Consider the following 13,128-nt stretch of genomic DNA (forward strand, 5'->3'; position numbering starts at 1 on the left):
GGTGTCCTATGTGGGTAGGTGTAACAAAATTTGTTTGCTTTGCGTCCCTTCGAGATGGACATAGTTTGGCGAACTTGCCCTTGGATATTTCTCCAAATGCCTTTTTGAGTCCCCCGAATGAGTTCCGTGTTTTATGATTTTATCTGGCACGGGCCGTGACTCGCATGAGGTCGTCCGCTTCTTTAATTTATATCATGAATGGATACAGTCTCAAGATTCAGAAGCTTTGTTGTCATAAGGGAGGTCTTAAAATTGAGAGGACTAGCTCATTTATTGAAAGTAATATGTGACTTTGGTTGAGCTAGATCTGGTAAACTTAATTTGTCAGCCGTATGAGACGTAGACGAGAGGATGTTACGAAGAAAGTCGCTTATTTTGAATTCATCCATACATTTAACTACTTATGTAGATAAAGTCCTGGAATCTATTAAATCATCTGGCCTTTTCATTTAAAGGTCAGTTTGGTGGAGGTTAGTCTAATATGAAAATATGAATCTCATGTTTGTTATAAAAAATGAAAGGGAAAGATGGCAAAAAACTTGATGGATCTCATATTTATTTTTTAAAAAGAGAAGATAAAATAAATATAATTGAAGAATTGGTATTTGGTAGATTTTCAAATAGTGATAATCTATACTCTCCAATACAACTATATATATAATCATTGAACTTGTTTTTATATCTTCCCAAATTCACTCAATGAAGAGTTTTTGCAAAAAAAAAATTAAGATACAAAAGACATTATGTAAAGGATTATGTGATTATAGTCCTTATGTAAAAATTGATTGGAGATGACAATACTGTAATAATATTAGAAAATTATTTTATATTGAAAAAAATATTTATTATTTTTATTATATTCTTATATAGGATTACCTCCAACTAAATATAGTAATTCCTTTCCCGTGTTATTTTTCAAGATAATTTTTTCATTAACCAAATATAGTAAAAATTATTTTTTTCATAATTATTTTTTTAAATAAATAATTCTTAAGAATCGTTAAATTTTCTCGTAATTAGACACATCTCAATTAAATAGATCCTAAAAAAGAATGATTTTCATGTCTTCTTATGAAGATACAAACAATGGATGTGTAAAATATCTCATAGGAGGTGGCAGGGAGTGCACTCCTACAAATTAAAAAGGCTCATGCATGAAGTTCTTCTAAGAAGACAATGCAGATATCATGTCTAATTATCTTTCAAGTTAAAATTAAATTAGTCTTGAATGGCCCGGTTATATTGGTATCATTTGGATTCTTTAAAATAAATTATTATATTCTACATCATATGCACCATGTCACTAGTGCACCACAGGAACAAGTGAGGAGAGTGCAAATCCATGAAATTTATAGACTGATGTCTGGAGTCTACATATAAATTTTATGGATCTATATTTTTTTATTTATTTTTATAATGTACCGTTGATACGATGCATATGGTATAGAATATAATTTCATCTTTAAAAATGAAATGGGTTTGGTGAAGGAGAATTTATGATCAAAGAGATCAGTCCAAATCATAAAGCACATATAGTGTACAACAGGCATTCTTCATCCTATCTTAAATTATTTAAATATAAAAAGGTTATGTGGCCAGTGACTAGTGGACCATGGAATGAATCCAATGATCACACCCAGTGATGAAGGAATCCGAGTCCAAGAATTTTCAATTGGCAGCATTAAAATTTTCCTGAAAGGGCAAAAGAGTCCATAGAAAAATGATATATATATTTTTTGATAGTGAACACACGAATCGTTACCCGCTAAGACCAAACAATTTCTGCAAGTAGAGTCGGCCTCCTCTGGCTTTCTACCTGTGAGTGGCTCTGAAGCGACCCCTCGGACAGAGAGAACGAGAGAGAGAGAACGAGAGTTCGTCGGGGCTGTGCGAAGCCGGTTGCTCCAATGAAGCCAGTTTCGCAGCAGCTTCCTCCTTTGTTTGCATGCGAATCAATGATACTTCCTTGTCACAGCCTCTCACTAAAGGCAAAATAGATGATGGCTAATCGCGACCCAACATGGTCCACCACGGTAGCCGTCCATCCCATCAATCATGATCATTTGCTGCTACAGGAATACATCAATATACATTGTCGATGAATACCAAAAATGAACGTCTGTACTTGATGGCATGGATGGCCATATGATGCTCCAGCACATATGAGAGAGAGTCCAATCACATCCAATGAGATTTTCCTCTTATTTATAAATTTATTTTTTTTAACTCTACTAGCGAATAAATTTAATAATTTTATGAGGATAAGGTCATGTTTTTTTTTAAAAAAAGATATATATAAGGGCTAAGAGGTACACCAAGCTTTGCTTGAGATGATGAAATAATTTACAAAACCTTGCCTCCCTTTTTCTTTCCAATCGGAAAACTTGAATAAGCTGTGGATGTCATATTTACCCGTTTTCTAGGAAGTCTAGTAGCGGAAGTTGTCCCTGATGCAGTTTATAGGTATCTTGGAATCTTGAGCAGTAATGTTGAGAATTCTGTCATTTGTTCCATCCAAATTTGCCTGGTCAGAGTAAGATCGTATTCCTTTATTGCCATTAGATTTCAGATTTCTTAACAAAAGATATTTGGGCTTGTTGGTAACCATGGTTTGGAATATGTTAGCCAAGTCAGGATTTGTCATGAGAGGATATGTAGCTGTTTGGAGAACAAACAGAGAGAATGTAATGGCTTATATGCAAGTCGTACAAAAATTGCATCAAATTTTTAGAATCTATCTTTAGCTTTCATTTTTTTTAAAAAAAAAAAAACTAAAATTAATAAATTGTACCGAAATATTGTCAAATTGCTTTTGCTAAAAAAACTAAATTTGTTTGTCATTTTTTAGCATGAATTCCAGGCTAGGCATTGTTCCGTATTTTTATTCTTTAAAACTAATTTGCGGCGAGGTAACTTGTGATGTCATTGTTTCTATTTATCGTCAAAAAGAAGATGTCATTGCTTCTGTTGAGTGTTAGCACCCCCACCCAACCCAAACCGAAGGAGAGAGGTTGGAGACTTGGGTGGTCTTATATCGCAAAATTTCAGCAATTTAATCGGAAGATGTTTAAGATACAAATCCTGAGTTCACATCTAAAACCAACCCAGTTACTTGCTCTTGTCTTATGGGTGGACCCAAAAGGAACAATAATCGTTGACATTATTATTTGGCCACCAGTGGAAATCACAACCAAATAGACCCTTCGAATTTTATTGTAGGATTTTCCTTTTATTCAGTTGGACTTTATGGGGTAGCTGGAAAAATGGGATTTTTAATGGTATATTGTGTGTATGTATATAATGTAGGTAATATAAATGAATTGCTTACAACATTATTTAAAAGAAATTAGCCTCAAAAAGTTCCTTTTGTTTGGCATTTATGCACTTTCTAGATATATAAATTCAGTTTCAAACATAGAGTTTTATCCTTTTCTATATTTATAACTTTTGAATTTATAAGTTTTTTTTCTGGTTTTGATGAGGTGTGTCGCTGTTAAAAGGGGTTGGTTCATTAATTTTAAGGTTTTAACTCATGTCTATATGTTGGCGATTAATTATTATTATCCAGTTAAGGTACTCATCCAGTTTGTTTTATTTATGCTCAAGACCATGGGTGCAAATTGGCTGTTACGGGAGTGTCAACACGATGTCATGATTGAGGTGGATTTTACTGATTAGGTTTGACGGATGGTTTACCTAGAAAAACTATGTTCAGGTATGGTTAATTGAACCAATTCGGCATGCAATGTGTTGGAACTAGTTCAAAACGAAATTGGCTTGTTAAATATGGTTTTTGCCATGAACTAAAAAGGTGTTTGGATAGAGGAAGTTAGAGAGTCTGCAATCGGAATGAAAATGAGTGACTCCTGTTCTAATTATTTGGTCGGGAGGAGTCCCATTCTAATTCGATTTAGGGACCTAATAGGAATAGTCCAATCTATCTAAATCTTAGGGGGTATTTGGTTCGGGAGAATGGAGGTCTGAAATAGAAATCGATTCCATTCCAGCCGTTTCGTTGGAGGGAGTTTCATTCCGATTCTAATTTTGTGATGGAATGAGAATGACATAATCTACCTAAAATTCAATCTCCACTCTTCCCTGTAGATTCAAATTTTTATTCTGATTTTGATCATAAACCAAACATTTCAGGAGATTTGATCATTCCAATTTTCATTCCAATCCATTTTAATTTTAGTTATGAACTAAGCATTCTCTTAATCCTTACTCTTCCTTAAAGATTCAAATTTCCGTTCCGATTCTTGTTACAAACCAAACACTTTTGGGTATTTAGCTATTCCAATTCCGATTTCAATCTATTTCGATTCCAATTCCAGTTTTGAATCATACACTCTTAAGTAGAGTAGGGAAGAGGAAAGTAGAGATTAAGTTTTAGACAGATTGGATCATTTTCGTTTCGTCCTAGAATCGAAATCAGAATGTGATTCCTTCCAATCAAATAGCTAGAATATGAGTCATCTATTTTTATTTTGATTCCAAATCCCAACTTCTCCTAATCAAATATTTTTTAAATATAATATTGATATAATATGTATATATATATATTAAAAAAAAATCTTAAAGTATCATAAAGGGGCTATATATTTAATATGAACGGCTGACGAAACTAGGCTTGTTGGGGCTATCTCAAAAGGTAAAGTTTTCCTGTGAGAGACGCTGCATATGACAAACCACTTTGCGATATCATGCCATGGGGCGTTACTCAAAAATACGAGATTTATTATTATTATTATTATTATTATTATTATTATTATTATTTATTTTTAAAAATATTTTTTTCAACTTATTTTTCAAATTACGATTCATGCTGACATATTTTTTATTTTTTATTTTTTTTTTTTTGACAAACGAAGGGTGGAGGGCCCATGGGTGCGCGAGGGTGGCACGGAGAAGCCACAGTGGTGGGGGGCGGAAGGGGTGGGGTTTGGGGACCGATAGGGGATGGCACGGGGAAGTCACGAGGGGGCAGCAGGAGAGGGGGGCGGCGTTGGGGGGGTTGGAGGTGCGGAGGAGCAGCAGGTGGTGAGCAGATGAGCCACGGGTGGTGCCGGAGGGGGGTTGGGCATGGAGAACCCACCGACAGAGGGAGGGGTGGCGCGAGTAGAGGACGGCATGCTGGGTGGGAAGGGACTGCGGGCGTGTGGGGGGCCGGGGGGTGGGGGGTGTGTGGAGTAGCGGCAGGCTTGCAGGGGGTCGGAGGGTTGCGCGAAGCAGCGATGGGCAGCGCGGTCGCAAGAGGGGGGCTGGGGGGTGGGGAGGCGTAGAGTAGCGACGGGTGGCACCACGGGCCGGGGGAGGTGCTTGTTCGGTGCAGTGTCAAGGGAGGAGGAATAAACCCAAAAAAATAAAATAAAATATTAATTTAAAAAATAAGTGCCTTCCAACTGCAAATCGTCCATCGAGGAGTGCGCTCGAGAGCCATTGGGATGAGTTCCTTCAACTTTAAATATTTTTTTCAATATTATTTTTTAAAATAATATTTTATTATTATTTTCAAAATATTTTTTCTTGGACCTTAAGTATTTTTCAAAATTATTTTTTAAAAATAATATTTTTTTAATATATTATTATTTTTTTTCCTTTTTCCTCCCACAGCTCTATGCTGAACATCCATCCCCTCCAAGGCCACCCGCGGCTCCTCAGCACGGCCACCTCTCCTCCCCACCCACCCGTACATTTTTTTTAAAATTATTTTTTAAAATAATATTTTATTATTATATAAATTTTCATGCCCACCTGCATATTTTATTATTATTTTAAATTTAATATATATATTTTAAAAATAATTTGAAAAAAAAAAAGAGTAGGTAGGTGCGGAGGAGCGGCAGCCAGATGGAGGAGTGATGGGTGGTATTGGAGGAGGGGTGGGTGTTCGACACAAAGCTGCGAGAGGAGAAGGAAGAAATGAAAAAAATAGATTTCTAAAATAATAATAAAATATTATTTTAAAAAAATAATTTTAAAAAATATATGAGTGGACGTGGAGGAGCGGTGGCTGGGTGGAGGAGCAGTGAATTACGCTGGAGGGGGGTTGTCGGTGTTCAGCATAGAGTCATGGAAGTTTAAATTTTTTTTTAAAATAATAATAAATTATTAATTTAAAAAAATAATTTAAAAAAAGGTCGTGAGATCCTCCACTCCGACCGCCACTCTCTTGCACTGACCTTCACATTTTTTAAAATTATTTTTCAAAAATAATATTTTATTAATATTTTAAAAATCTTTTTTTTGTTTCTTCCTTCTCCTTCCCTCTGCGCTGAACACCCACACCCCCTTCCGACGCCATCTACGGCTCCTCCATCCATCTGCTCCTCTGTGCCCACCCATGCATTTTTAAAAATTATTTTTAAAAATTAATATTTTTTATCATTTATAAATTTATTTTAAACTCCTGCGGCTTTATGCCGTACACCCACAATCACCCACAATCCCCCTCCGACGCGACCTAGACTCCATGTCCACCCACAATCCACATATTTTTTTAAAATTATTTTTAAAAATAATATTTTATAATTATATAAATTATTTTATTATTATTAAAAAATCTTCGTTCCTTCGTTCCCCTCCTGCGACTCTGCGCCCAACCCCCTACCCCCGGTGAACCCCCGCACAGCCACCAACCGTACATGGCTTGGGCCCGTTGCGCCTTCGGCATGACCACCCGGTCCCCCGCGCCACCCGTGCCATCCTCCGACCGCTGCTCAATGCCTCCTCCCACTCTCCCGCACCGCCCCCGATCGTGCATGACTTCGCCGCCCTCCCCATCACCTGCTTCGCCACCCTCACCTACCCGCGCCGCCACCCTCACCCACCCCACGATCCTCCGCACGCCCCTGTCGCTCCGCACACCCCACCCCCTACGGCACCCCGCTAGTTGCGCCTTCGACATCGCACCCGAACCACCCGTGCCAGCTGCAACTCCACGGCTCCTCCCAACCTCCCACACCACCCCCGGCCATGCACGGCTTCGCCGTCCTCACCCACCCATGTTGCCCGTCAGTCGCAAGCAAACAGGGTAAATCGCGGAGCATTTGGATGGTGGGCTGAGAAATCACAGGCTGCACTCGCGATTTCACTGAAACCGCTGGCCTAAGTGGTGATTTCAGTGATACTGCGAGCTAAGTGGTAATTTCACTGAAATCATCAGTCCAAATGATGATTTCAGTGAAATCACACGTCCAACTAGTGATTTCAATTTTGTCCACCTCATTTGGCCAACTGGGCTCGAGGTGGGCTTAGGTGGCCATGAAATTTGAGTTGAAATGGTGATTTCATGCATCGACGATAGGTTCAAAAATAAATTGGAGACGGAGGTATTTTAAGAAATAAATATTAAAAAAATAATAAAAAAATTCCAAAAACACGTATCCATAATTTTAATTCGTCCCGACATGCTGCCCGCCGGGATTAGTTCAAAATGTGAATCTACCTGTAGCTGGTTTATTCGACGTATAAATATATATTATCAACATTTTATAAGGGCAAAGATGCATGATAAGAATTTTAAGATAGAAAATTTAGGTCTGTTGGCAAGAATTGCTTAGTTTCTAGCTAACAAGTGAGATGGAAGTGCAAGGGATGGATGACCGCGATGACTATATATTAATTAAGAGGTGATGGCTAGATTTATTTATTTAAAATAATATATAGATATTAGGCGGTGAATAATCTACCAAATAATCCAACCCATCCTAGCTCACTCTAAACTAATGAACTATTTTTAATAAACTTACGACTTCATTGTACGCATATGAAAAGTTGTTGATTCTAGAATTTGGGAATTACAATGGTAAAGTCTAACACTTTTTCGCTAACAAATGCATATCCTTGTAAAGCTCATTAATTCAACTGATCTTTTAAATCCATTCTTATCATGCTACCTTGCGAATGCACTATTTATGCTGATTAAAAAAATTAGTTCAACTATTTATTTCGTTAGCTATCAGCAAGAAATTATCACATTAAAAGAGATTATGTTTCCTTTCTCACTCGCCATCGCGCGAAAAAACCACTAGACATTAAATCGAAGAAGAATGAGCAACATGGAATTCACTTCATGTAATAAGACAGACAATTGAAGTAGGCTAGCTAACGAAATCAGATATATAAGTATAAATGTATTATAATTAATTCTAATTATAGTTATGTTTATATGCACTATAGTAAGAATAATTGAATTCATGTAACCTCTCACATAAGGGGTCACCAAGATTTTCCTTCTTACATTCACTTAAGCCACCAAGCTGCAAATATAAGCATCATCATCATCACAACACGTTGAAGAAGCCTATGAAGTAACTCCAAAACCTACAACCTCCGAAGTATATTAATATGGGATCCTTTTCATGATCACGGGAGATCATCCTGGTTAGGTTTGGGAGAGGTCAAGAGAGCAGTGTAATGTCGAAGCCTTTCCTCTCCAGGCGAGGAACAACGCGAAGCAGGCCTCCTGGGACGTATAAACGAAAGAGAAGCGAGCGTTAGCCGGTGCTTGTACCTCCTCCATGCTAGCTGAATCGCCACCGCTGCCCACGTCCTCCACCCAGGGGAGTAGTATCTTGCGCTCCTTTTCACCTGCTCGTTAACAAATGTATACCTGAAGTTCTGTGTCACGTACTTCACGTCGCTGGCTTCCAGACTGAATGCTTCGGTGGTCTCAAGGGTCACCAAGGTGGAGGAAGAAGGAGGCAGCCGCTCGATGAATGGCCGTCGAAGGCACCATGACAAGAGCTCGTCGCCGCTGAAGTTTCCGGGGCCTAACATGCAGCAGCTCATGATGCCATCTCGGAGAACTTGGCTGCTCTGTAAGTGTCCCCTGACTATAAATAGCATTCTTTGTACAGGATCACCTTCTCTGGTAATCTAAAGTCAAGTTGGCAGGCAGAGTCATAGAGAGCTTAAAAGAAGAGGAAGAGAGAGCTGCTTGGATTACAGTTGGCTTACAGTTTCTCCTTTGGGAAAGATCAATGACTTCACCCTGTCACATATGTTCTCCAGGACAAGCTCATCCATATGTTGAAACAACGGAACCTGTAATGGATAAAGAATGTTGATCAGCTTGCAAGGATGCATGACAGAAGTACGTATCATCTTCTGACCGAAATGAAAGGGTCGAAAGATGTTATTGTTCGAATTCGGACTTCAGCTCATTTATTTACAGGCATCACCAAGTAACAGAGTCAATTGACTTGGACTTTGAAGATGAGCCGCCCATGCCTATGTCAACTTTGTTATTTACCCTTTGAAGTCTCCAATGACTACTAATCTTTGAGTTGAACTAGTCTTTTCTTTCTTTCAACCATTGGGCCCATGGGATATCCATTCAAAGCCATGGTTGCATTCAATCCAACTATCTCAGAAACTGTAGTGGGCCGGTCATAGTATTTGGTCTATGTCTCTAGTGTTTATCAGATCCAGATATATAGTACATATGCCGGCTGCCATGAGCTGCTTTTATCACTATGAAATGGTTCTAAAGTTTTCTCAAACTACATACTGAAGCACATCTCTAAGATCAGAGAACTTGGTCCAGATCAAACTCCTTTGAGCAGATCCGTCACCCAACCAAACCCAGGCACCATGGTTCCCTAGAAGTATTAGAAGCACCACCTTTTGGGTCCTGACATCAGAATTCTAATACCTTTATGCACAATATATCCTATGGTTTTTGAAGAAATCTAGGAAAAGAAGCCAGCTTCAATACCTGGCGGACGAGATCAAGGCAGAGGTGGTATTTAATTTCCTTCCTCAAGCCCTCGGGGAGGTCTTGGATCATCTTGCATTCATCCACACCTCTCATTGCTGCCCATCGCTGCCTCTCGTACTGGCGCACCCTCTGCCTGATCCCCTTGGGCAGCTGTCGCTTTCTCATCCACCAGTCCAAACTCCTCATCTTCAGGTGCAACGCCTGCTTCTTTGATGTTGCTGAGTGCAAGAACACCTACAGAGTCACAAAGCTTCGACATGAACAAGTTCAGTCCTGCTGTATTTGATGTTAAAATCTGGAATCATCACATCCTTTACCTTGATGTTTCCAATTAACATTGTGACCAGAAGGAGCCCGGCTGTTATAACAATGATGTTGAAGAGAATTTCATGCCATTCGGTTGTGCTCTCAAGACCCCCACCAAAGGTTCTGGATTCCAATATGTATATTGTCAGAAGTGCTAGATAGTATCTACTAAATTTCTTTACGTTTGACATAGTAAGAAATTTCACGTAATATAACTAAGAAATAATTTAAGCCAGATATCTTTTCCTTAATCTTGTATATTACATTGGATACAATGTCTGTTGAGAGGTTAGTTCCAATGGTACTCGGGGGAAAAAATGGTTAAAACATTTTTAAGACTACTTCGAGAATGATGGATGGCATGGCCATCATGTTTTATAGAAGAAAGAGTCAAAGAAGCAAGAAATAATCAAGAGAAACCATTCATAGATTTAAATTTTTTTGTGCAACATGTAATTTTGCCATGCGAAAGCAATGAGCTCAAAGCTGATTACTGCTGATATCGTTATAAAGCACAATCAGCTAAGAGTTTTTTTCCGCCTTTTGGTAATTCAGGCCAGAATTTACAAACTAATTAGCCATAACATATGAGTCAACGAACTATGATTAGCTATTGAGAGAACCAAGCAAACAAGAAAGAACAGTGAGCCCTAAGTAGCTTTACTAATCGAAAAGCGATGCTTACGTTAGATTCATTAGGCCCCAGAAGATGGGGAGGAGTATCTTCTCCAGTCGGTTTGAGTTTGCAATCAGGAGGACTGTCCACGTATACGTGCCATAATCGAATTTATCTTGGCTGTTGAGGCACACTTCCCTTGCGTTCACATTGTTAGCCCAAGACAAAATCTCCCCATCTCCACTTGCTGTTGTAATTCCATAGTATATAGGATTAGCACATCCCACTGTCTTCAGACCACACCCCTTTGTTGCAATGCATTGCTCATTGAGGCAATTTGTAGCTCTCTGGATCCCAAGCAAATACCAGCAAGCGCCTATAGCCTGTTGTTCACAAAGAATAGGAATTATATCATATTTCACATCAAAATGTGAGGGTGAGGCTCTGATTGTGAAATGGTGAGCGGTAGAAACTTGAGCAGGCGTTAGGAGACACTGATTAGGCAACACTCTTGTCATGGATATTTGAGGCTTGCAGCTAATCATAACTATTAAAACAAAAATGGAATCAGAGAAGGTTTCAGAACTGCGACTTTATAAAATTTTTCCAATGGTTCAAGATACTATTCATCTGTTAGAAACTCTAGTACAGTATAATATCGAACATAACCGAGTTGACCATGTTGGCAAGTAGGGCATCTTAGGAACTGTATCTAACAAATTTACACCTTCAAAAGATTGATTTTCTAATGATGCTTGTAAATTTGTTGCTTATTCCCTTTAATGCTGATGAAGGAGTTTGGTTTAGATTGTTGAAACAATACTTACATGTGCAGCAGCAAAATAGGCTATCAAGTTGAGAGCAATCCCCCACCAAATAGTCCCAAATATGCAGCCCAATGAGTTCTGCAAGCGACGCAAGAAGCAGATGCAGTGGTATATCTTTGGTAGGTACTGGAAGAGGAACATGATCAAGAAGACAGTCATCACCATGGTCGTCAATCCCCTGCGTATGAGAACAGGGGCTGCCACCCACAAAACAACCTGCAACAATAGGTGCATTCGGTTACAGAACTTCATGCAGAGAACGCACTAGTACTTAAGGTGGTCAAGATATCCTGATGGTGAGGCTAATGTTCAAATATTCTTAAGGAGGCAGGAAAAGAAAATGGCCTCTAATCACGTAGAGTGAGGATTTGTTGGATGATTCCCTTGTCTTGTAGAGAACATAGTTGCTTTTGATTTCTTAGATCTGTTTCCCCTGAGCCCATGCAGGTGGTACAGAGCACGAAACTGGGGAAATGAACTCGGACATGGAAAAACCCTGAGGATATTTGGCTTTCTGAAGCCTGAAGGCCGGGTTGAACCCTCCACGAGGGATTGGAAAATGGTATTTCCTCTGGTCATACTATATTGTAAATTTATTTTTGACCTTCACAAAGTCTCTTTAGGTACGCATCATCTCGGCTTCATGTTCAAAGACTATATATGCAGTAGTGACAAAATCAAAAGAACCGCCCAAAATTTGGCTAATGGTTAAGACAATCTGTCTACTTCTGGTTCTGGCTCATTCAGTGCAAAATCATATATATTTTCATGAAGACAAAGATGTACTCTGTATTTTTACAAAAGTAGTTGCTATGAAGAAAAACCTGCCTAATTTGGTTATGCAATACAACCATAGAATCACATCATATTTCATAATGGCAGTTGACGATGACAAGGACGACAACCACACAAACAACAATGATTAATGATGAGGTTATCTTGTGGGAAAAATTATTTCACCTGAGGCACTGGGAAAATGATGAAGAGATCGAAAAAGAAACCCTTCTTGGATTTCAAGTAGCCGAATGCTGACGCCCGAGGGCTCATCGGAGCCTGACCTTCCTCCGCGCCACGCAAACGTCTCGTGCTGTAGGATGTCTTCAGCCTCATCCACATATTCCAGACGTGCACAGCATCGGTCATGCACCTGAGCGCCGTCACGGTGATCGCAAACCACCCGTCGACGAAGAGGCACATGCGGGCGCCGCTGATGGACAGGGCGTAGAAGAAGAGGGGGTCGACGACGAGCCCCGCCGTGCACACAAGGAGGAAGGCACGGTTCCACTCCTGGACCCAACGCGACTGAGGGTCAACCACCCCGCCCAACGACCAGCTCCCCTTGCGGCGGTGGCCTCCCAGCTGGGAATGGTCGTTGCCATTCCTTGGCACATGCGAGCTGCTCTCCTCATCAGATTCTCCATCCTCCATGTGGACGTAAGAGGTGGAGGGGGGTTCTTCGGTGGCCATGGTGGAGGAAGAGGGTGGAAGGTGAGCATGGAGTTCATAAGCAAGAGGATTATAACGCAGCAAGACTGGAGTTAGAATAATAGATTAGAGGCTATTAGGAGACGGCATCCAAGGAAGCTACCGAGATGCTGTTGCGTGGCAGTAGGTACTCATCTGTCCCGAGCTTGGGGAGTGACGACTATAACCCT

General features: G+C 39.7%; 1 protein-coding gene across 1 annotated transcript; it reads right to left on the reverse strand.

Annotated features, from left to right (window-relative positions):
- Positions 1-8,170: 8,170 nt before the first annotated feature.
- Positions 8,171-13,128, reverse strand: LOC105032244 (cyclic nucleotide-gated ion channel 4). The gene is made up of 7 exons (XM_010906631.4): positions 12,434-13,128; positions 11,474-11,689; positions 10,716-11,029; positions 10,042-10,153; positions 9,722-9,958; positions 8,962-9,048; positions 8,171-8,880 (listed from the first exon to the last, which is right to left on the reverse strand). Exons 1-7 carry the CDS (start codon positions 12,938-12,940, stop codon positions 8,368-8,370), a joined length of 1,986 nt encoding a protein of 661 aa, XP_010904933.2. The 5' UTR covers positions 12,941-13,128; the 3' UTR covers positions 8,171-8,367.

The sequence above is a fragment of the Elaeis guineensis genome, chromosome 2, assembly GCF_000442705.2.
Source record: "Elaeis guineensis isolate ETL-2024a chromosome 2, EG11, whole genome shotgun sequence".
NCBI classification, from domain to species: Eukaryota; Viridiplantae; Streptophyta; class Magnoliopsida; order Arecales; family Arecaceae; genus Elaeis; species Elaeis guineensis.

What these genes read in the sequence shown, in the direction of transcription:
- LOC105032244 (XM_010906631.4), bottom strand. Translation starts at nt 12,940, where the DNA reads ATGGCCACCGAAGAACCCCCCTCCACCTCTTACGTCCACATGGAGGAT. An exon ending in TGGGGCCTAATGAATCTAAC is followed by an intron (nt 10,154 to 10,715) that starts GTAAGCATCGCT and finishes ATTGGAATCCAG; the next exon opens with AACCTTTGGTGGGGGTCTTG. An exon ending in TGTTAATTGGAAACATCAAG is followed by an intron (nt 9,959 to 10,041) that starts GTAAAGGATGTG and finishes GTGACTCTGTAG; the next exon opens with GTGTTCTTGCACTCAGCAAC.